General features: G+C 46.0%; 1 protein-coding gene across 1 annotated transcript in view; it reads right to left on the minus strand.

The window, feature by feature from the left end:
- BMP5 (bone morphogenetic protein 5) overlaps positions 1 to 25,161 on the minus strand; it is a 222,852-nt gene that overhangs the window by 56,230 nt on the left and 141,461 nt on the right. The window contains exon 2 of the mRNA XM_068281400.1: positions 5,373 to 5,565. Within this exon, the coding sequence (XP_068137501.1) occupies positions 5,373 to 5,565 (193 nt within the window). The remainder of the gene's footprint in view (positions 1 to 5,372; positions 5,566 to 25,161) is intronic.

Below are 25,161 nucleotides of genomic sequence, written 5' to 3' on the forward strand. Positions count from 1 at the left end.
GTGGTTCAATAAACAGGGACCACGCGGCAACGCTAACCCAGCAGCAGCAGACGTGATGGAACAGGAGGAGGAGCAGGAGGAGAAGGCCACGCTTTGTGAGACACAACAACCCAGGCCTTGCATGAGGACAAGAAGCGTGCGGATAGCATGCTTTGTACCGCCATGCAGTCATAAATGTAATAAAGATAAGTGGTTCAATAAACAGGGACCGGCAACGCTAACCCAGCAGCAGCAGCAGCACACGTGATGGAACAGGAGCAGGCGCAGGAGGAGAAGGCCATGCTTTTTGAGACACAACAACCCAGGCCTTGCATGAGGACAAAAAGCGTGCGGATATAGCAGCAATGCTTTTTGCCGCCATGCAGTCATAAATGTAATACAGATGAGAGGTTCAATAAACAGGGACCGGTAACGCTACACCATCCCAGATGTTCATTGGTCATGTTACTTGGTTGGGGTCCTGGAGTGTAGTAGTCGTTTCCAATCCAGGATTGATTCATTTTAATTTGAGTCAGACGGTCTGCATTTTCTGTGGAGAGGCGGATACGCCGATCTGTGACGATGCCTCCGGCAGCACTGAAACAGCGTTCCGACATAACGCTGGCTGCCGGGCAAGCCAGCACCTCTATTGCGTACATTGCCAGTTCGTGCCAGGTGTCTAGCTTCGATACCCAATAGTTGAAGGGTGCAGATGGATTGTTCGACACAGCTACGTCATCTGACATGTAGTCCTTGACCATCTTCTCCAGGCGATCGGTGTTGGAGGTGGATCTGCACGCTTCCTGTTCAGTGGGCTGCTGCTGCATGGGTGTCAGAAAATTTTCCCACTCCAAGGACACTGCCGATACCATTCCCTTTTGGGCACTAGCTGCGGCTTGCGTTGTTTGCTGCCCTCCTGGTCGTCCTGGGTTTGCGGAAGTCAGTCTGTCGGCGTACAACTGGCTAGAGGAGGGGGAGGATGTCAATCTCCTCTCTAATGCTATATTAGTCAGGCTAAGCCGTGTACACAGAGTGTCAGAAAACACAATGCTATATATAGCGTGGCTGAGCGAGGTGCACAGTGGCAGTACACACAATGCTATATATAGCGTGGCTGAGCGAGGTGCACAGTGGCAGTACACACAATGCTATATATAGCGTGGCTGAGCGAGGTGCACAGTGGCAGTACACACAATGCTATATATAGCGTGGCTGAGCGAGGTGCACAGTGGCAGTACACACAATGCTATATTAGTCAGGCTAAGCCGTGTACACAGAGTGTCAGAAAACACAATGCTATATATATAGCGTGGCTGAGCGAGGTGCACAGTGGCAGTACACACAATGCTATATATAGCGTGGCTGAGCGAGGTGCACAGTGGCAGTACACACAATGCTATATATAGCGTGGCTGAGCGAGGTGCACAGTGGCAGTACACACAATGCTATATATAGCGTGGCTGAGCGAGGTGCACAGTGGCAGTACACACAATGCTATATTAGTCAGGCTAAGCCGTGTACACAGAGTGTCAGAAAACACAATGCTATATATATAGCGTGGCTGAGCGAGGTGCACAGTGGCAGTACACACAATGCTATATATAGCGTGGCTGAGCGAGGTGCACAGTGGCAGTACACACAATGCTATATATAGCGTGGCTGAGCGAGGTGCACAGTGGCAGTACGCACAATGCTATATTAGTCAGGCTAAGCCGTGTACACAGAGTGTCAGAAAACACAATGCTATATATATAGCGTGGCTGAGCGAGGTACACAGTGGCAGTAAACAATGCTATATATAGTGTGGCTGAGCGAGCGGTGTACTACTGTTCCCAGCAGCGACACACAATGACTGGGGGGGACCCTGGCTAGCGTGGCTGGAGAGCGAACTACCCTGCCTGCCTACCCAAAGCTAAACCCACAGACAAATGGCGGAGATATGACGTGGTTCGGGTATTTATTTACCCGAACCACGTGACCGTTCGGCCAATCAGAGCGCGTTCGGGCCCGAACCACGTGACCCGTTCGGCCAATCACAGCGCTAGCCGAACGTTCGGGGAACGTTCGGCCATGCGCTCTTAGTTCGGCCATGTGGCCGAACGGTTTGGCCGAGCACCGTCAGGTGTTCGGCCGAACTCGAACATCACCCGAACAGGGTGATGTTCTGCAGAACCCGAACAGTGGCGAACACTGTTCGCCCAACACTACTCTGTACATATTAACAAGCTGACACATCATTGCATTCCAGCGGTTCTGGAGGTGTGTTTAGCTTCTAAGGGTACAATGGTTAATTTGCATCTATTCAGCAGTGGTGCCTGGGAGACATTTCGAGCTCACTCCAACCTGAATTATCGCAAATTCTTTCTGTTTTAGGAAAGCAAACTTTTGTTTTTCATTTCTGAGTGTAGCTGATGTAAGTGAATGTGGACTCAATCCAAACGTTGTTGATTTCCAGCACATGGCGGCAGACGGCAGGAATATTTCTAGCTATTTTGGTGCCTTGGGTAGGACAAGAGTCACCTCCATGCCCCTGATAAAATACACATTACTAAAAGAGATACACTGTCACTATCAGATTAGTAAAAATACACCCTTTTCATATATCTGTGTGTACAATGGGTGACAATGTATACATATCTACACACACCACGCACCACACACACACACACATGCACACACACACACTTCCTATTGACCCAATAATCTTAACCTAAACCCTTCACTTAAACATGACCATCTCGCTGGGGAAATCCCATTTGTCTGTTAAGGCCCCTTTCACACTAACATTGTTCTATCGCACAAAAAAGGCTGCTGATGTCACAAGAGCTACAGTTCATTGTGCGATTTTACCCCAAAAGTGAAGTATAATTTTATTGTACAGTATGTATCACTGTATGGTCTCCAAAGCTGGAACGGGAGAACGGGAAAAGGGTTGAGGAAAGCTCAAAAAGTGTTTGGTGGATTTTTTTAATGAAATCTATTAAGCTTTCAGTATATTTGCTAGCTGGGGGGGGGGGGGGGACTGCAGCTCCCAGAGGTAAACCATGTAATCACCAGCAGAACATGCAAACTCCCTAGGCTGCAGACAGTGCTCTGCCCTGGTTTCAAATTGAAGACTCAAGTCCTACAAACTAACCATCTAGCCCAAAGCCATCAAATCTGATTGGTTTTCCAGTACATGTGAAAATTACATGTCCACCTCTTTTGGACACTCATTATAACCTCTAATACTACAATATCATGTAATATGATATTACCTGATTCAAAACCTTGGAAAGTTTAACTTTCATAGATGCAATATTGAAGGCCTTTTAACAGTACGTACAAATACATTAACATTTGCACCAAAGATAGGTAGAAAGTGATGCAACATGCACCTACAAATTTTTTTTTTTCCTTAGCTCCCTTGCCTGATTCTATTGATGTCCCTGTGACACATACCCCAACCATGTTCCCATCTGATGTTTATGCTCCTGTGCTGTCTGCCCCTCCCTAGGACCCAATGTTCCATTGTTCTGTTGTTTAGACTCTCCACTACAACTCCTGCACAGTTTAAGCTAGTTGTTACAAAACAATCCAAAGCATTGGGATCTGGGTGTGTTATAAAGCGGCCGGGCGGATCACTCAGAAACAGCCGTATCAGTCCGCCGACAGTGCGTACACACGCCGGACTGTCGTTGGAACGCCCACCCAGCTGGAGGTGACGACGGACCCGTCGTTGCCTCCAGTCCGGCGTGTGTATGGACCTTTAGCCTAACTGAAGTGAAGACTGCACATTAAATTAAAGTTACAAATATTCTTATTTCTTCGGTGATCTACAAAGTTGAAGAAACGGATTCTAAAGGTTTTGTAAAAAATAAATAAATAAACTACTATGGCTACAAGTAGCAACCAAATTTCATTCTCCCAGAGCAATTTAAGAAAATCCAAAAATAAAGAATGAAAATCTGGTTTTCATGGGTAACGCAGAAAGTTTAATGTAGAAGAAGCTGTCATAGTAAGCTACCGTACGTTTGTTATTTCCACCTCTGCCTAAAAATAAAAGTTCAGGGTGTTGCAGAATAAAACTATAGCTGGTTGTAAGCCAACCTCTTAACCCAAAGTAGCAATTCAAAAGTTAAACAGAAGCTGGGATTGAGGTCTTAGTTTATTCAAGATCCCTCCAAGTATATACTCCCGCTACTTAAAAATGCAAACTTTTGACCTTAATGAAAAAAAAAAAACACATGTAGAAATTACTTGAACAAGAACAGAACAGCAAAAAGCATGTGGTTTGAAAACTGCAGAGCTGAACAGTTATTTCACAGACTTTGGTGTTGAGGTGATACCATTTATTGGCTAACTCAGTAGCCTGAAAATGATTTAACTCCAAAGTATCTCCTTTGCTACAGTTGCTACAACACTCTGCTGATGCATAGATATTCCATAACATAACAGAGTTATTTTTATTAAAATACTAGTCAATTTACAACAAAATAGCAACGTGGACAAAGCAAAGGCAATGTTCCTCAACCTAGCTGTGCAGACAAATGTGCTGTTATGACAGCTTCCATGTCATGCTAAATGAAAAATAAAATGCACAATATGCATATGCATGAAATAAAGGCACGAGGAAAAAATGGCGTGGCTGGATAATGAAATGTCATTAACGGAAAAGTTTTCAAGTGGGCGCAAAGTAAACCGAAAACATGTAAACAATAAATACTGTTTTAAAAACAGATGGGAAATCAAAACGAAAATATGTTTAATTTAAAAACTGTTACATTATTTTAGAATACAGCTTACCCTAACCCTACTCTTACACAGAACTCATAAACCTAAAACCCCCACCACCCCGATGGTGCCTAAACTTAAGACCCCCCTGGTGGTGCCTAACCTTAAGACACCCCTGTGGTGCCTAACCCTAACCACCCCCTGGTGTTGCCTAACCCTAACCACCCCCCTGGTAGTGCCTAACTGGAAAAAACCCACACCCCACAAACACCCTTAAAAATATAGAAACAATAACATATCTGATAATGTAAAATCTGTACATACAAACAAAATAATATGACAAGCTATAACGTGGTCTATAAGTTTCTAAAATGATAACATATTTAAAAAATTGTTTTATTGTTCTAATGTCGAAAAACAATATTTATTGTGCGCCTATTTCTCTGCTTTGGTTACCATATTATCGATAAATGCATTAGAGTCTATGGCGGTGCCTAAATCACCCATTAGCCTCCGGCGCCCTTTTTTCCTGCTACCACACAATATAATTTTATGGAAGTGCTAGAAAGCAATTCTATCACCTATTTTGTGTTCCATTTATTTTTATGCTTCTTAATAAAAGACTGTTTTTCATTTATTAGTGAGAGAAAAAGAAATGCACAGAATCACCAGTACACTACCTGTTTGGATATTCCTTAATGATTTGATGGATACTAATCTTCAGTGTTTCGTTCCCAAAGCGATTGTTACTGCGATCCTTATAGATGCGGAATTCAGCTGCTGTGACGGCTTCCCCACGTGGGATTTGAGTGAGGTCGAATCGGAATTCCTTGTAATGCCGTCGGTGGTGTGAAAAGTCCTTGTCTCTTTCAACTGAAAGGAAAAAGAATATTCCAGTAGTGAGCCCTAAATACAGCCAATGATTAACTGTGAATTTATATGGCTTAGAAATGAAAACATTCTGGCAGCCTTGTATGACACTGGGTAAACAGCAAAACCACAAATCCAGACATAGCTTCCAGGTAAAGGAAGAAGTCGTTTTCACATCAAACAGGAAAGAAAAAACTCATTAGTTTGCTAAGATTTCACAAGAGAAACTGGAAATAATACTAGAACAGCTAAAACGTTCATGCTGTAAAAGTGGTTTCAGGCACAGGGAGAGGGAAGGTAAGAGTGAAAGAGGACACTACGAAAGGCAACAGCTTCTATGGAAAATAGAAAGCTCTAGCAGACCTGCAAATGACATTTTTATTAACACCATTGCTGCCCCCACACATACTATAAAAAGCTCAGAAATCAATCTTTTCTGTCTACGGTGCATATAGCTTTAGCTGTCCTAAAAACCCTTTTGTATGCGTTTGAATAGAGAAACTGGAAATGTGGAAAAGCTGGCAGGATGTACAACATATGTCTGTACCTGTTTCAAAAATAATTTTATGAATGCAGAATTATGATGAAGAGATGTGGCTATAATAATAGCACAAGCTAATAAATCTTGCTTTAAAGCACCCATTTTCACAGTCGAGGTGAACAACTAGAATACAAATGCTGTAAAGGGAAATTATGTTGTGCAGGCAGTGGCAGTCACTTACATATTTATATTAGCCATTGAAGAATTAATGACATTAATGAAAGCTATTAAACTGATACAATATATGCGTAGTAGCATCATTCTTTTCAGTAAGCTTCTAGGATCTGTTCACACCAATTGTGCTGCCCTGCATTCTCCTGCATTGTTGCCAGTGACATGTCAGTAGAGATGGCCCGAACGGTTCGCCGGCGAATGGTTCCTGGTGAACTTCCGGGGATCGCGGAGAACCACAAACTTTTCCGGAAGTTCGGTTCGCCCCCATAGTGCACCATTAATGTCAACTTTGACCCTCTACATCACAGTCAGCAGGCACATTGTAGCCAATCAGGCTACACTCCCTCCTGGAGCCACTCCCCCCCCCGCTTATAAAAGGCAGGCCCCGCCGGCCATTATACTCACTCGTGTGCCTGCAGTAAATAGAGAAGGGACAGCTGCTGCAGTGCAGACTCTCTAATAGGGAAAGATTAGTTAGGCTCTTGTAGGCTTGTTAAGCTTGCTCCTTGCTGATTCTTATTGCTAAAATAGCACTCCACAACAGCTCTTTTGAGAGCTAATCTTGTTCTTGTGATCTATTTTTTTTATGTGTGTCCCACTGACACTTGTGTTGCATAGACAGCCTTGATAATCCATACTGTGTGTGTGCGACTGCCAGGCCCAGCACATTCAGTGACTACCTGTGTGTGTGACAGGTGCACATTGCAATACCCATTACTGCACATACCTACCTACCCGTTCACAGTGCACCCACCCACCTCCGTGAGTTGAGCCACGCAGTGTCACTCAGTTGAGCCATGCAGTGTCATTCTTTAGTCGAACGCCTCGCCTTAGCCCTTCCAGATCCACCCTCCACCAACGTCTGGACCGGCAGGTAGCCGACTACCTGGCCTTAAGTGTGGATGTAGACACTGTGAGCAGCGATGAACCCTTGGATTACTGGGTACGCAGGCTTGACCTGTGGCCAGAGCTGTCCCAATTTGCCATCCAACTTCTGTCTTGCCCTGCCTCAAGCATCCTTTCAGAAAGGACCTTCAGCGCAGCTGGAGGCATTGTCACTGAGAAGAGAAGTTGCCTGAGTCACAAAAGTGTTCAGGCCTTTATCAAAATGAATGAGGCATGGATCTCTGAGGCCTACTGCCTGCCCGAAGACTAAGTCAGTCCCCACACACAGCATCTCTGCCTGCACGCTGTGTGACTGGCTGCCTGCCACCACCAGCAGGGTCCAGGACTCCAGGCAGATTCCTGAATTTTTAAGGCCGCTGCTAGCAGCGGCCACTATATTAATTTTTCTGTTGCGCGTACATGCCTGCCTAATTTTTCTGGCTGCACTGCAGCTGCAACAACAAAAGGCATGTACATGTGCCCATTCCCCTTCGTGATCATTACCTTGCCGTGGTGAAGGGGCTTGCGTATCACAATGAGGCAATGACCGCCGGCTATATGAGTGTCTCGGGGGTGGCACACCAAAGATAATAAGGTTGTTGCTTCATTGTGGACAGACCAAATTTGATCAGCTGGACAGTCACTGTTGTTCTATAATTGAGCTACCACAGCTCGGCAACCATATGAGCTTGAAAACCGCCACGGCCTGCACTTTCGCCATGGTGCGCACCAGTCCAGCACGGCTGTCACTACACAAATAGCTGTTTGCGGTGCGTTATACAGTGAGTTTGGTGTGTCAGTGTGAAGCAGTACTCTAATTACACTCCCTGATCCATGTATACACATGCAAGATGTTTTAAAGCACTTTACACCTGCAATTTAGCATTCAATGTGATTTTGGTCTTTAAACCGCTGCTTTGTGTCAAATCCAGATTTTTTCCCATGACTTTTGGCGTGTATCCCACTCCGCCATGCCCCCTTCCAGGTGTTAGACCCCTTGAAACATCTTTTCCATCACTTTTGTGGCCAGCATAAATTTTTCTAGTTTTCCAAGTTCGCCTCCCCATTGAAGTCTATTGCGGTTCTCGGAAGTTCGCGCGAATCAAACTTTTCACGGAAGTTCGCAAACCGAAAATCGGAGGTTTGGGCCATCTCTACATGTTAGGTACCACAATACCACACATTGTATGGGCCTAAATGCAATTAACTTTTTCTCCTGAGTTTTCTCCCGGGTGATATTTTCAAACTTGTCAATAAACTGCCCTTCAAACCACCAGTAATCAAAAAAGAATACTCAAAATTTTGATTACTTTTTCACCTACCTTTTGGTACTTCTTCCATTGCGAAATGCTGAAAAGTTATTTTAAATCAAAGATGAAAAATCCCATGGTGTGAAAACATCTATAAAGCAAACCTAAAATTATAAATGATCTAAAACAGATGATTGTCAGGAGTTCTTTGAATAGGCCACAACAACACGGAACATCACCCTGCCAACAAAAAAGGTGTGGGACCTGCAGAGACATTTACTCCACTGACAGGTTAATGATACCAGGTTCACAGGAGTACAGAATACAAGGCACATTTTCCTGTGGATCCACCAATATGGTATATCTGATCATGTGTGCTAAATGCCCCAATGTTACATACGTGGGAGAAACTAGACAAACTCTGCGCAAACATATGAATGGACACAGGCACACTATTAACGATACCAAATATGAACTCCCAGTTGCTACACACTTTCATTCCAACGGACACAGCATGTATGATCTTCGTGTCACTGCCCAGACACCAAATGATCGGTTAATAGCAGAAACAAAATGTATAAATTGGTTCAAAGCGGTGGACAAAGGCTTGAATAAGGACAACAACTGTTTATATTGGTATGAGACTGAAGATATTTAATGACAAAAACTTTCTCAGCCTATATAGCTAAACTGGTGAACTCAGAATTTACGATGCCTTTGTGACAATCCAACTCCCATATCTGTGAGCATGGTGTAAACAAGGATTCTTATCTCAGCTAACAACCTCCCACCCCATTTAGATGTTCTGTTTCACTTAAGGCATCTTGATGACATGTATTTATGCTTGAAAAAATGTATGTATCCCTTTTGATGTTGCATGTATAAAGCTGTCTGTACCATCAGCCTGCAAGCAAACAGGATTAAAGCCCGATGAAGGCTGCAAAGCCGAAAGCTCGCTTATTCTTATTCTTTTTAATTAGCCAATAAATGGTATCATCCTGATTTAAAACTTCTTGCTTCAATTATAACTGTACTTGATTAGTTTGGAAGAGAGAGAGAGAGAGAGACCCCCTCCCCTATGTATAGGCAGCCAAAGAATCCCCTCCCCTTCCACAGTATAGGTACACAGAGAGCCCTCCCTCCACAGGTAGCCAGTGAGCTTACCACCACATCCCTCTGTATAGGTAGTCAGGGAGCCCCATCCCCTTTGTATAGGTAGCCAGGGAGCCTCCCCCTCCCTATAGGTAGCCAGCGAAACACCTCTCCACTTTATAGATAGCCAGTAAGCCTCCCTCACCTCTGCATAGGTAGCCAGTGAGCCTCTTCCCTCCCTATAGGTAGCCAGCGAGCCTCCCTTGCCTCTGCATAGGTAGCCAGTGAGCCCCCACCCCCCAATAGGTAGCCAGTGAACCCTTCTCCCCTCTGTATAGGTAGTCAGTGAGCCTCTCTCAGCCAGAAGGGAAAAGAGAATACGCAGCCTGTGGATCCCAGAGGGGTAAGTTATTGCTCCCTATGCTCTCTGCATCACCCTCCTGTTGTTCCCTTCACCAGTGTGGCATTCTTGGGGGTTTTGAACTAGTAGCCACTAGGCAGTAAAGTAGTCTGTCACCTGGTAGGTGTAACAGCTAGTGTTGGGCGAACAGTGTTCGCCACTGTTCGGGTTCTGCAGAACATCACCCTGTTCGGGTGATGTTCGAGTTCGGCCGAACACCTGACGGTGCTCGGCCAAACCGTTCGGCCACATGGCCGAACTAAGAGCGCATGGCCGAACGTTCCCCGAACGTTCGGCTAGCGCTGTGATTGGCCGAACGGGTCACGTGGTTCGGGCCCGAACGCGCTCTGATTGGCCGAACGGTCACGTGGTTCGGGTAAATAAATACCCGAACCACGTCATATCTCCGCCATTTGTCTGTGGGTTTAGCTTTGGGTAGGCAGGCAGGGTAGTTCGCTCTCCAGCCACGCTAGCCAGGGTCCCCCCCAGTCATTGTGTGTCGCTGCTGGGAACAGTAGTACACCGCTCGCTCAGCCACACTATATATAGCATTGTTTACTGCCACTGTGCACCTCGCTCAGCCACGCTATATATAGCATTGTGTGTACTGCCACTGTGCACCTCGCTCAGCCACGCTATATATAGCATTGTGTGTACTGCCACTGTGCACCTCGCTCAGCCACGCTATATATATAGCATTGTGTTTTCTGACACTCTGTGTACACGGCTTAGCCTGACTAATATAGCATTGTGTGTACTGCCACTGTGCACCTCGCTCAGCCACGCTATATATAGCATTGTGTGTACTGCCACTGTGCACCTCGCTCAGCCACGCTATATACAGCATTGTGTGTACTGCCACTGTGCACCTCGCTCAGCCACGCTATATATAGCATTGTGTGTACTGCCACTGTGCACCTCGCTCAGCCACGCTATATATAGCATTGTGTTTTCTGACACTCTGTGTACACGGCTTAGCCTGACTAATATAGCATTAGAGAGGAGATTGACATCCTCCCCCTCCTCTAGCCAGTTGTACGCCGACAGACTGACTTCCGCAAACCCAGGACGACCAGGAGGGCAGCAAACAACGCAAGCCGCAGCTAGTGCCCAAAAGGGAATGGTATCGGCAGTGTCCTTGGAGTGGGAAAATTTTCTGACACCCATGCAGCAGCAGCCCACTGAACAGGAAGCGTGCAGATCCACCTCCAACACCGATCGCCTGGAGAAGATGGTCAAGGACTACATGTCAGATGACGTAGCTGTGTCGAACAATCCATCTGCACCCTTCAACTATTGGGTATCGAAGCTAGACACCTGGCACGAACTGGCAATGTACGCAATAGAGGTGCTGGCTTGCCCGGCAGCCAGCGTTATGTCGGAACGCTGTTTCAGTGCTGCCGGAGGCATCGTCACAGATCGGCGTATCCGCCTCTCCACAGAAAATGCAGACCGTCTGACTCAAATTAAAATGAATCAATCCTGGATTGGAAACGACTACTACACTCCAGGACCCCAACCAAGTAACATGACCAATGAACATCTGGGATGGTGTAGCGTTACCGGTCCCTGTTTATTGAACCTCTCATCTGTATTACATTTATGACTGCATGGCGGCAAAAAGCATTGCTGCTATATCCGCACGCTTTTTGTCCTCATGCAAGGCCTGGGTTGTTGTGTCTCAAAAAGCATGGCCTTCTCCTCCTGCGCCTGCTCCTGTTCCATCACGTGTGCTGCTGCTGCTGCTGGGTTAGCGTTGCCGGTCCCTGTTTATTGAACCACTTATCTTTATTACATTTATGACTGCATGGCGGTACAAAGCATGCTATCCGCACGCTTCTTGTCCTCATGCAAGGCCTGGGTTGTTGTGTCTCACAAAGCGTGGCCTTCTCCTCCTGCGCCTCCTCCTGTTCCATCACGTCTGCTGCTGCTGGGTTAGCGTTGCCGCGTGGTCCCTGTTTATTGAACCACTTATCTTTATTACATTTATGACTGCATGGCGGTACAAAGCATGCTATCCGCACCCTTCTTGTCCTCATGCAAGGCCTGGGTTGTTGTGTCTCACAAAGCGTGGCCTTCTCCTCCTGCGCCTCCTTCTGTTCCATCACGTCTGCTGCTGCTGGGTTAGCGTTGCCGCGTGGTCCCTGTTTATTGAACCACTTATCTTTATTACATTTATGACTGCATGGCGGTACAAAGCATGCTATCCGCACGCTTCTTGTCCTCATGCAAGGCCTGGGTTGTTGTGTCTCACAAAGCGTGGCCTTCTCCTCCTGCGCCACCCTCCTCCTGTTCCATCACGTGTGCTGCTGCTGGGTTAGCGTTACCGGTCCTTTTTCCTGGAACCTCTTATATGTATTACATTTATGACTGCATGCCGACAAAAAGCATGTTACCTGTGCAAAGAAAACAGACATTTCCCGCATTTAAAAGACAGTTTTCCCTTTGAAACTTTAAAATCGATTTTCTCAAAAACTATAACCTCTTTTTGCTAAAAAATTTTTTCCTCTTGTACCCACTCCCAAGGTGCACATACCCTGTAAATTTGGGGTATGTAGCATGTAAGGAGGCTTTACAAAGCACAAAAGTTCGGGTCCCCATTGACTTCCATTATGTTCGGAGTTCGGGTCGAACACCCGAACATCGCGGCCATGTTCGGCCTGTTCGGCCCGAACCCGAACATCTAGATGTTCGCCCAACACTAGTAACAGCCCATCATCCCTGGGGAGGTACGCTGGCAAACACCTTTGGTCACTTAGATTCAATGCCCTGGGAGCGCCCAAACCAACCCCTGGTGCCAAGATCAACAGAGCCCTGACATAAACTAGAGCATGTTCATATACCTGGCAATTAATTATGTTTTCATCAGGGAGATATTGATTGCCAGATCAAGTGTCTTGCGCATAGTGTATGGCCAATATTAAACTGTTAATCTGAACATACATATAAGCAGCCTAATGTCCTATTTAAATGACAAGTCAGCAACCAAGGAAATGTAAAAAAAAGTTTAAGGACTAACCTGAACAGCAAAGTATTCATGGCTATTTACAGATATGAACCAAAGTCAAGCTCATTGGAGCAGATTTATCAACACAATTGAATGAAACATTGGTGCAAAAATGGTGTAAAACGAGTGGAAAATTAGCAGTAGGAGAACAGAGGCGCCAGCAGGATAAAAGCGGATAAAAACTTTAAAATTTGCTGGGAGGAAGCGGTGGACTTACCTCCATAAAGCAGACACGAAAGACTGTCTAAATCACATTTATTAACTAGTACTCCAAAACAGTGCAACGCGTTTCGCAGGCCCAGCCCGCTTCATCAGGCAATAAACATGGGGACAAGACAGAATTTCAGCAATAGCAGGTGTAGTGCCTCCACCCCTGGTGGAGGGGTGATCTACCCCCTTTCGCATCTACAGAGAGCGACTTCTTATCCCTGAGTGAGGACAGGTCTAATCTCCTCACCTGCCTATACAGTGGTTGCCTTTGTGGTAACCCACGTTTGTGAGTATAATTTTCTCACGATAACCTTTTCTTCATCTATGCTTAACATACTACACTATATTGGGCTCTCGGTTTCTCTACACTTTAGTGGAAAATTAGAGCAATGCTGTATTTTGTTTCATTTATACCAGTTTTGTTCCATTTTTTTACAAAGTTATGTTGATATATCTGGCCCATTAACTTCAACTAGAACTATCACATGCAATATAGTACACATTTCCAGTCCAGTCCTGTCAGTTTTGTATGTGTTTCTATGGGTGTGTTCAGACATAAAAGGTGTACATTTCTGTTCTGTCTGGTAAAACTGATAGAACACTCATGCAAAACTGATACAAAATGGACAGGGCAGGACTGGACTGGACTGGAAATGTACAGATTTATGTGTGAATCAAACTCTATTGCTCCTTTCCTTTCAACTGAACATGCCCAGTTTAAATCCATGCTCAAACTGTCATGTTCCCAGAGTTAGTTGTGTGTGTAGGATACAGATACCTGCGTTTCACACTAGCTGGCTGATGCTATACTGTATCAAGAGATCTGCCTCCAGCTTAAGAGAGCGTGCCCACAACACACTTTTCCAAATTTCACCAGTTAAAGCTTACTTACTACTTATTTCCTTTTGAGCTGAAAATGCACAATATGACTAAATGAGTTTTGACCTGCTATAAAATTCTGATTTGCATTTCCATGCTCACACTAACATATTCCCAGTTAGATGTGGGTGGAGAGAAGGGGTCCACTTGAGAGCAGGAAGTAGTCTGCTAACATTAAGCGCTGACCAGCATCCAAATCAACAAAAACAAATATTCTGATCTCAGCACCCATCACAGATTTTGGTGATCAACAGACTTAAAGACTTGCATTATACTTGCTTTCACTTCGCACACCCGACCAACCTGATTAGGAACATTTGGATTATTAATACCCAACTTTTTGGGTAACCAGTGGGTAACAGCAGGTAACTAACCTGATACAGGTCTCTACCCTGGTATACTCATCTAAAGTCTGGAGAAGTCTACCCAAAAGCAGTCTTTATGAAATACTTGAGATTAAAAACACATACTTCCAACATGGAAACAAGGCAAAGGATGGACAAAAACACAAGAACTGGTCTGAAAAGAAATGTAAGCATGTGCTCTGGACTGATGACCCCAAATTAAAAATACCTGGCTGTAACAGAAGGTGGTCACAATATAACAAGGGTATTATTTTAGGGGGAAAAAGTTCAAGAAACTATTACAGCAAATGTTTTTTCTTTATTGATACGATTCTTCACATAAGTAATATTCTTCATTTCTTCCCCGCGTGTTTACATTTAGCCTGCGTGCCGCGATCGGCGGCTCGCAGACTGTTCACGGAGACACCCTCCTTGAACTGGCATGGAACGTTTCCATGTAATTCCACTTACGACCAGCCGCCGCCTATCAGCGTTAGGCGGTTGTTAAGTGACAAACAGAAGGTGTTTTGTTTACCAAAGACAACAGAAAAACTCCACAACTCTCTTAGCATGGAACATGTTAGAGTCTGACAAACTCAGACTGAAGAAGTTGTTATTTTTCACATCTACATATGACTTATCTGACCACTCTAATGATATTATTTGTACAATAGGTCATGTTCATTTGTTTATCTTTCAAACAAAACAGTTACTAAAAAAGGAAAACTCCACACAACTCTAGTTTTTTTTTTACTAGGTGTTTGAAACGAACTACCCGAGTTGCTTAAAATGCTACGTACTTATAAGAATAGGTGTTGTTTTATAGGTAAAGGATAATTACACCAAATATTGATATGATTAAGGCTTTTTCTGTCAATGCACTTGTTGGTTGCTAATTGATAAATAAATTCTTTGACTTGTCGCAAAATCTGTTCCTTCCTTGGTTTGATGCTAATTGGCATATATTAAAACTAAGTACTGAGGCAAGGAAATGTAGGGCGGCCATGCAGATGGACAGCTAGTGATTGATATTGTTCAATGTACTCTGTAAAGTACTGTGGAAAATGTCAGTGCTTTATAAATGCCTAATTATGAATTTTCCAAAAATGAAACCCATATGGAAAATAACAGTAAGGCAAAACAAAAAAGGATGTTGGAAATTCTGTGGAGTTCATGAGCTAGTTGTAAGGCTGCAAACATCCCTTCCCTTTCTCTATAGCATCCCTGCAGAGTGTAGGTCAGATAATGTCACATGTGCCCATGTTACGATGAACCATGTGGGACGCATGTATGTAAATGGAGCACGGAGCCAGCAGCGGAAACCGACAGGGAAAGTTCAACATGGGGGAGGGGGGAACGGCACATTTTACATTAGGAGGGACAGTGCTGGGGCCAGAGAGGCAGCGAATGCAGCATCACATGGCCAATTCCCAAGAGATTTCATGCTGAAATCAATCGGGAATCGGCCTGGGCTGTATAGGCAGGCAACAAATCTCCCTCTCCGATATCAAAAGAGATCTGTCACTTGCTCAATCTGCTCACACATTATGTGATGTATGGGCACTTTCAGATTGCACTAAACAGAGAAATTGATTCCTATGTACTAAAGATGGCCCAAACGGTTCGACCGCAAACGTATGCACGCAAACTTCAGTGGTTCGCATTTGCGGTGAACCGCAAAGTATATGCGAGTTTCACCCGCCCCCTATACTACATCATTAGAGTCAACTTTGACCCTCTACATCACAGTCAGCAGACACAGGGTAGCCAATTAGGCTACACTGCCTCCTGGAGCCCCTCCCCCCTATAAAATGCAGGCAGCGTCAGCCTTTTCACTCACTCGTGTGGCTGCAGTAATTAGAGAAGGGAGAGAAACTGCTGTATAGACATAGGGAAAGCTTAGTTAGGCTCTTTTGTTAGGCGCTTGTTAGCTTGCTCCTTGCCGATACTTATTGCTAAAAAGCACTCCTCATCCTCAACAGCTCTTTTGAGAGCTAATGTTGTTCTTGTGATCTATTTTTTTTTTGTGTGTGTCCCACAGACACTTGTGTTGCATATACAGCCCTGTCAGTCAGTTGCAGCTGCTGGACCTTGGCCCCTTGGTAATTCCTACTGTGCAACTGCCAGGCCCAGCACATTCAGTGACTACCTGTGTGTGTGACAGCTGCACATTTGTAATACCAATCCCTGCATACCTGTGTAGTAGTGCACCTACCTACATGACAGCAAGCAGTGGTATATTATATACCAGTCAGTCGCTGCACCAGTTCACGGTACCTGTGTGTGTGAGACAGCTGCACATTTGTAATACCAATCACTGCATACCTACCTGTTCAGTGCACCTACCTACATGAGCGCACACAGTGTTATATACCACCAGTCACTGCACCTGTTCACGGTACCTGTGTGTGTGACAGCTGCACATTTGTAATACCAATCACTGCATACTTACCTGTTCAGTGCACCTACCTACGTGACCGCACGCAGTGTTATATAATAAACCAGTCACTGCATCTGTTCACGGTACCTGTGTGTGTGACAGCTGCGAATTTGTTATACTAGTCATTGCATAATTGTTCACAGTACCTGTGTGACTGCACGCTGTGTAATATACCAGTCTATGCATACCTGTTAACTGCACCTGTGTGACAGCTGCACATTGTATTGTAATACCAGTCACTGCATTCCTATCACTGCACCTGTGTGACTGCACATTGTATTAGTCAAGTCAGTGCATACCTTTCACTTCACCCCCCCCCCCCCCCCCGCTATGGACAAATTAACAGGCAGAGGCAGAGCCAGAGGCAGCTCTGTTCCAGGTCATGCTGGCGTGATTTTGTGCAGCCCTGGCCCTAAGTTAAGTGCTCAGAAGAAGGCAAGTCCCATCAACTCCCAAGACTGTCAGGAAGTGGTTGACTATTTAACACAGAACACCTCATCTTCTGCAGCCACCAACGCTACTACAAGCACCACATCTGCTGTATTTGACACTTCGCAGTAGTTATTTGGTGGGGAATTCACTGATTCACAGCCATTATTGTTACAACAAGATGAAGGCGCTAAGCAAGTTATACCACCTCATATGTCTGAGTTAGGCGAAACTATGGATGTAAGGGGTGAGGAGGATGATGATGAAGTACCTGCTGTTGGTGCAGTTTTGGAGGTGTCTGATGCAAGCGAAGCTGGGGAGGATGATTATGATGATAATGCCATGGATGCCACCTGGGATCCTAATAGACAAGATGACCAAGGGGACAGTTCAGATGGGGAGTCAGAGAGGAGTAGGAGGAGACGAGTTGCTGAAAGAAGCAGGGGGAGCTCGTCATCAGAAACAGCTGGTGGCAGTGTCCGGCACCATGTATCGCCACCTATGGACAGCCAGCCAACATGCCCTTTAAAGTCAGCTGCTGATGCCACCATAGTGCCCACACCCCTGGGCTTCAGTGGTGTGGAAATGTTTTTGTGTGTCTGTCTCAGATCAGAGCAATGCCATCTGTTCTCTCTGAGCTGTGGAAAGGGCAACACCCGCGTAGGGACAACTGCCTTACGAAGGCACATGGAGAAAAGGCTCAAACTGCAATGGGAAGACCACCTGAGGAAAAGCAGCACACAAAAGCAAATCCACCCTACTTTCTCCTCTTCCTCCTTCAGGTGCATCACCTTCAGCCACTTTCTCCCATGCACCTTCACAATCACAGTCACCGTCACCCTCCTCCACTTCTCCACTCACCTTGAGCGGTTCCTGCTCCTCTGCCCACAGCAGCAGCCAGGTGTCCATGAGGGAAATCTTTGAGCAGAAGAAGCCAATGTGTAACGATATGCTGACACTGCGGAAATCCTCCACAAGCATGTCAGAATACTAAAACCCAGCTTTTGGTGCAAGCACCAGTAGAGGGGAATTTCCACCGGCAGATGGAGCTGTGGAGTGCAGAGGAATAAACCCTCTGCGCTGCCACAAATGCCAGATGGAAATTGTACGAAGAGAAGCAACACAAGGCAAGATAGCCCCCAAAGAGAGAGAGCAAAGAGACAGAATCAATGTGTGTCCACCAAACTAGTCGCCACCCAGCGACGGTGAACACACAATGGCGGAAACGAAGTGGGAACGCAATCGCAAGGATGGCGATTGCCAAATAGTGACACCAGACTGAGCAGGACAGAGCACGAGAGTAGCAAAGGCACAGCAAAACAATGAGGAGATAAGGAAAACAACAAACGCTAACTAAACGCGAACACCGCACTCATTCGCAACAGCGAACCACTCCCCTACCGGTACCTAACACTTAATCTGCCCCATGTATAACCTTATTACCTTCCCCATGGACACCCAGGGCCGGGCCGAGGCAGAGGCAGGAGAGGCTCCACCCTCAGGGCGCAGTGTAGGAGGGGGCGCACAATTCACTCAACTATCACTCCCCGTTGTGTTTGAAGCAGAAAGAAATAAGAAAAGGGATACATGGCAATGACTGCAAGCCAGATAACTAGAGATTAAGGGGTTGGTGGGGTTGGGGGCCCTGGGGCGCCTCTTAGCTCAATAGCAATCAGTGTGTGATGGCTGGGGTGGGAGGGATGGAGGGGCGCACTTTGGTGTATCAGCCTTGGGTGCTGAAGGACCTTGTCCCGGCTCTGGTGGTGGGTATTGTCTGGAGGGTGTCGATGGCTTCTTCTCTGGCATTCACAGTCCTGATGGGTGTTGCGCTGAGACTTGTGGTACTGATGGGCATGTTTTGGTGGTTTCTGTTTCCAATGAGGTCGGTTTCGGGTGGACTGACTCTGGAATTGGGTCAAATTAACAAAGGTGGCAAAGCTGCAAACAGCCAATCAGATTTGTTTGATTGATCATATGCTTCCATTCTCGCATTATTGATCCTAAGCACCCCAATGCTCACAAACTTTGTCATTGAGTGATTGTGTATCAAGGTTCAATTTTTAAATCGAAAGATTTAAACTGCAGCCCTTATTACATTTTTAATGGCAGGGTTCTCAAACTTGGTACAGTTGGGCACTGTGTGACTGGGATCAAATCCGGGACAAGGTCCTCCAGCACCCAAGGCTTAGACACCAAAGTGCGCCCCTCCATCCCTCTCACCTCAACCGTCACACACTGATTGCTAAGACTAAGAGGTGCCCCAGGGCCCCCAACACCTTAATCTCTAGTTATCTGGCTTGCAGTCACTGCCATGTGTCCCCTTTTCTTATTTCTCTCTGCTTCAAACACAATAGGGGAATGTTAGCTGATTGAGTTGTGCACCCCCTCCTGCACTGCGCCCTGAGGCTGGAGAGACTCTCTCGCCTCTGCCTCGGCCTGGCCCTGCCCACCACCTTCCAGGAGCGTCCGAAAATACCAAACCTGCCACAATACCTGTTCGAAGTGTCCCTTTCAACACAAAAGCCACTGTTGATCCTATCCAGGGTACCAAGCAAAATTGCTCCCGGAATCTCCCAGAATCTCCCAGAAACCCTTTGAAGTTCCACAGAGATCCCAAAAGGCCAGAACGCTCACCAGGCTCACATGGAGAACTACCAAGAACCCCTATGGAACCCCTATGGAACCTATGATTATTCCGGATTCAGAATTACCAGGACACCCATCAAGATCAGGACTTTCAGGGACCACTTCTGGGCATGCAAGCAGGCAGGCCATATCAGAGCATGTCTCCACCGAGGAAGCATCCGAGCATGCTGGTAACCAAGGCACACTTGGGCTTTCTGGGTCACAGAGCACATCGGGGTACACCAGCACAGGAGAAACCTCAGGACATGTCGGGGAACTGCCAACCTCAGAGTCCGATACGACAAGACCAAAACCAGGACCGGGCAGAAAATCATCACGAGTAGAGGTCACAGGTACTGGTCTTTCAAAAGAAGACTCAGACTTAAATTCAGAAATTTCTGTGACTGTAATATCATCATTGACTACACATGAGCTGCAAAGGTAGTCAGCACAACAGCAATGACTACTGAAGTGGGCAAAACCTCAAACGGATCTGGGGGGCAGGAGACATCTCCTACAAGTTCTGCACCCTTTGGGAGTAACTCGGAGACCTCCAGAACATCAGACAAGACCTCAGGAACATCATTCCCCAAGTTTTCAGACATGGATTCTGAACTATCCATGTTACAGGGCAGAACATCAAATACATTTTGCGGACAGAGCAATTGTCCCAGGGATGGTTTTACAATCCCCTGAGACTAAGTTTCATCTTCATGAACAGGATGCTCCGGAATATCTACTGGAACACACACTGACTCTCTAACTCTAATCTCACTGCACGCAGAATTCTGCATAGCAGTCAAACTAGACTGCAATTCCAAAATAGTAGAAAAACAGGTGAGAACAGTAGCAATACCTAGACGAGCCTCTAGGGTCACTGCAGGAGATTTTATGCAAGGCAATATTGACTCATCGAGAGTACAGGGTGGAAAGTCAGTACTTTCTTCAGAGAAGACAGGGATTCACTAATGTCATTGTGAGTGGACATCATGTTTTCATTCATGGTACAGGGCAGGCTCAGAGAAACCTCTGGACAAGGCAAAGATGCTTCAGTGTCAGATTTGCAAAACCAAAGCGCTGTCTCACGTATAGATTCGGCTAACAATGTCGAATCTGGGAAGTCAGAACGCAAAATTTGCGAATCAAAAATCGCCTTAGGTTGTGAAACTGACGCTTCCATAGCGCAAGCCTCCGCAATCTGTGGAGCAGACTGCAAGGCGTTCGGGACAGGAACACTGGAGCAACTGTCACCAGACAACGGGCCCTTACAGGTGGGAAGAGGGTGAGACAAAGACTCATTTGCAGAAGGAATAGCGACAACAGCAGGAGAAACTTTATTAGACATATTCATTTTACTTTTGACGCTGCATAGTTTAGGAATTTTCCCCATAGCAGGATCATAGATGGAAGATCTTAAAGATCTGTTTTTAGATGACAAGGGATCCCACATATCTTTGAGAAAACTGGCACATTCATGTTGATCACAATTTGCAGGAACATCTGAGAAACAGGCATTACATCGCATAGATTCAAACTTCACGCAATCAGGAGAGAATCTTTCAAGATTCGCACAGGAATCAACCACAGTAGTGCACCCATTCATTTCAGGTCACACAATATCTAGACTCACATGCTTTACCCCAGAAAGGCAGGAACAATCATCCGATAACGATGTCTCTTTATTAAATTGACAATTGATTGGTATGTGTGCAATTCATCCAAAATCGTCTGCCACACACAAATCACCGGATTCACAAAACACTCGTCACACTCATCAGAGTCAATCAAAGTGTACACAGAATCAAGACAAGCATTTAGAGTCTTTTCGCTTTCTGCGATGTAGAAAATCGCAGAATGCCTTCTAATCAATCTCGAATTCCTCAACCAACGCCCCAATATCCCATGGAGCAAATGGAGGCTCAAACAACCCTATATCTAAATAGTCCTCATAAGGGTTGGGGTCAGGAATGTTCATAGACTTTCTTACTCCTTTAATATAGAAAATAATTCTGCCTATCAAAGGATCCACTAATGCCCTTTCTTGGGTTAATGAAACCTGAGCCTGAGAAATTTCACCGGATTCATCACATCCAAGTGTATTCCAAACTTCAGACTTTACAGAAAAAATCGTTTTATTTGTAGTTGCTATGGGCAACAGATTTTTCAGCTGGGAAACTTTTCTAGGCACAGACTAAACAACAACAGTGTTAATATCCATAGGAAGTTTTTTATTCAGATGCTTGCGTTTTTTAAATTTTTTCTTTTTAGCAACCTTGGTTGACTGCTGTTTAAATGCTAGAGATATATCAAATCATTCCTCTTGCACCTGCTTAGAACCTTAAGTGGCAACAGAAACATTGAACTGATTATCACCCGGAATCGTTTTGCATGGAAGGGACAAAACAGCTGACTCATTAGCAATTACACATTCATACAGGGCAGGTGGCAAGCAAGGCAGCTTAAACCAGTAGGAGAATATAAATGTAAGAAACTGATACAGATTATCATTCCAAGAATTGTCTTGCAATATCTCATGAGCCCACACAAACAGATCTCCTTGCAACAGCACATAAGTTAATTGGAGAGCAGACGTGGACGGATAAGTAATTTGAAAAGTAGGATTCAGTCAAAATTTTACACATTCAGAGAGAAAATCCTCTTTCGTCTCTGAATTTAATCTTTTGAAACTCTTAAAGACATAGGAACCATACTCAGCAAAATCGTACATATCGGAAATTCCTTCTACACTGGGAATTTCGGTTGGGCTGCTCATAATGTAACGATTGTGGGATATCTCCGTGGTCAGCGCACAAGATGTACGCTAACACTGCGAAAATCCTCCACAAGCATGTCAGAATACTAGAACCCAGCTTTTGGTGCAAGCACCAGTAGAGGGGAATTTCCACCGGATGGATGTAAGGGGTGAGGAGGAGGATGATGAAGTACCTGCTGTTGGTGCAGTTTTGGAGGTGTCTGATGCAAGCGAAGCTGGGGAGGATGATTATGATGATAATGCCATGGATGCCACCTGGGATCCTAATAGACAAGATGACCAAGGGGACAGTTCAGATGGGGAGTCAGAGAGGAGTAGGAGGAGACGAGTTCCTGAAAGAAGCAGGGGGAGCTCGTCGTCAGAAACAGCTGGTGGCAGTGTCCGGCGCCATGTATCGCCACCTATGGACAGCCAGCCAACATGCCCTTTAAAGTCAGCTGCTGATGCCACCATAGTGCTCACACCCCTGGGCTTCAGTGGTGTGGAAATGTTTTTGTGTGTCTGTCTCAGATCAGAGCAATGCCATCTGTTCTCTCTGAGCCGTGGAAAGGCCAACACCCGCGTAGGGACAACTGCCTTACGAAGGCACATGGAGAAAAGGCACAAACTGCAATGGGAAGACCACCTGAGGAAAAGCAGCACACAAAATCAAAGCCACCCTACTTTCTCCTCTTCCTCCTTCAGGTGCATCATCTTCAGCCACTTTCTCCCTTGCACCTTCACAATCACAGTCACCGTCACCCTCCTCCACTTCTCCTCACCTTGAGCGGTTCCTGCTCCTCTGCCCACAGCAGCAGCCAGGTGTCCATGAGGGAAATCTTTGAGCAGAAGAAGCCAATGTGTAACGATGTGCTGACACTGCGGAAATCCTCCACAAGCGTGTCAGAATACTAGAACCCAGCTTTTGGTGCAAGCACCAGTAGAGGGGAATTTCCACCGGCAGATAGAGCTGTGGAGTGCAGAGGAATAAACCCTCTGCGCTGCCACAAATGCCAGATGGAAATTGTACGAAGAGAAGCAACACAAGGCAAGATAGCCCCCAAAGAGAGAGAGCAAAGAGACAGAATCAATGTGTGTCCACCAAACTAGTCGCCACCCATGGACGGTGAACACACAATGGCGGAAACGAAGTGGGAACGCAATCGCAAGGATGGCGATTGCCAAATAGTGACACCAGACTGAGCAGGACAGAGCACGAGAGTAGCAAAGGCACAGCAAAACAACGAGGAGATAAGAAAAACAACAAACGCTAACTAAACGTGAACACCGCACTCATTCGCAACAGCGAATGCGTTCCCGGCACGGTCTTCACACGTTAAGCGCAGCAGAGACAAGCACGCCACCCTAACTAACCACAAGTAACACAAATGAGCACAAACAGACAAGACAGACAAATGAGGTAGCCAGTAGCAACGTGCTGCTCCAGCTTACACTCCAGGAACTCAGATCAGAAGGATCCACAGCCGCTACCGCTTAGAGGCTAGTGCGATCCAAACAAGACAGACAGATGAGGTAGCCAGTAGCAACCTCTGCTCCAGCTTATACTCCAGGAACTCAGATCAGAAGAATCCACCGCCGCTACTGCTAGAGGCTAGTGCGATCCAAACAAGACAGAGTGATTCGCTATCAACCGCCGCTGGTGACAGCGCAATCGCGACAGACAAGACAGGACAGAATAGGCAGTACAAATATACACAAACTGACTGCACTAACTAGGAATGCAAGGAGCACTCCCCAAGAATTAACTATACTAAGATAGCAGTGGCTGGCACTCCAGGTGAGTCCAGCAGGAACAAACCTCTATGAGCAGCAAAGCATTATGGGCCAGAAAGGCTTTTATACTGCCAGCCTTCAAAGGAGATAGTTAGGCAATCTGCATGACAAATGTATGCAAATTCCTCAGCAGCAAGCTGCAAAACTGACAAAAGGTCCCTTTTCCAGAGACCTGCAGAATGCAGACCTGAACAATGGTCAAAAGGCTGCCGGCCTGCGCAGGCAGCTGAGCGGATCGTTACACAATGTCTGCCAGTCACCCCCTTGCCTGGCATCTGACAGCTGGCTTGGTGGAACTGTTATCTCACCAGCTGTTATCATACCAGCTGGTGGCCTCTGAGGCCTTCTGAAAATTTGTGGCCATTGGGACACCACAGTGGAAGATACCAGGCCGCAATTATTTCTCCAAGAAGGCGATACCCAAACTGTACCATGAAGTTGAGAGGCAAGTGGTGTCATCTCTGGCACACAGCGTTTGGTCAAGGGTCCATCTGACCACGGATGCCTGGTCTGCAAAGCACGGTAAGGGCAGCAACATTACTTACACAGCCCATTGGGTCAACCTGGTGACCGCTGGCAAGCCGGGAGTACGTGGCTGTGCAGCGGACCTAGTTATGACACCTCCACGGCTTGCAGGCAGGCCTGCTGCCACCTCCTCTCCTCCTGCTACATCCTCTTCGCTGTTTTCCTCCTCCTCCTCGGCTGAGTGGCAGATCAACTCTACTGGTGCTGTGATCTCATCTCCAGCTACACATCCCCAGCTCCCCAGGGCCTATG

Source organism: Hyperolius riggenbachi, chromosome 4, assembly GCF_040937935.1.
Source record: "Hyperolius riggenbachi isolate aHypRig1 chromosome 4, aHypRig1.pri, whole genome shotgun sequence".
Lineage (NCBI taxonomy): Eukaryota > Metazoa > Chordata > Amphibia > Anura > Hyperoliidae > Hyperolius > Hyperolius riggenbachi.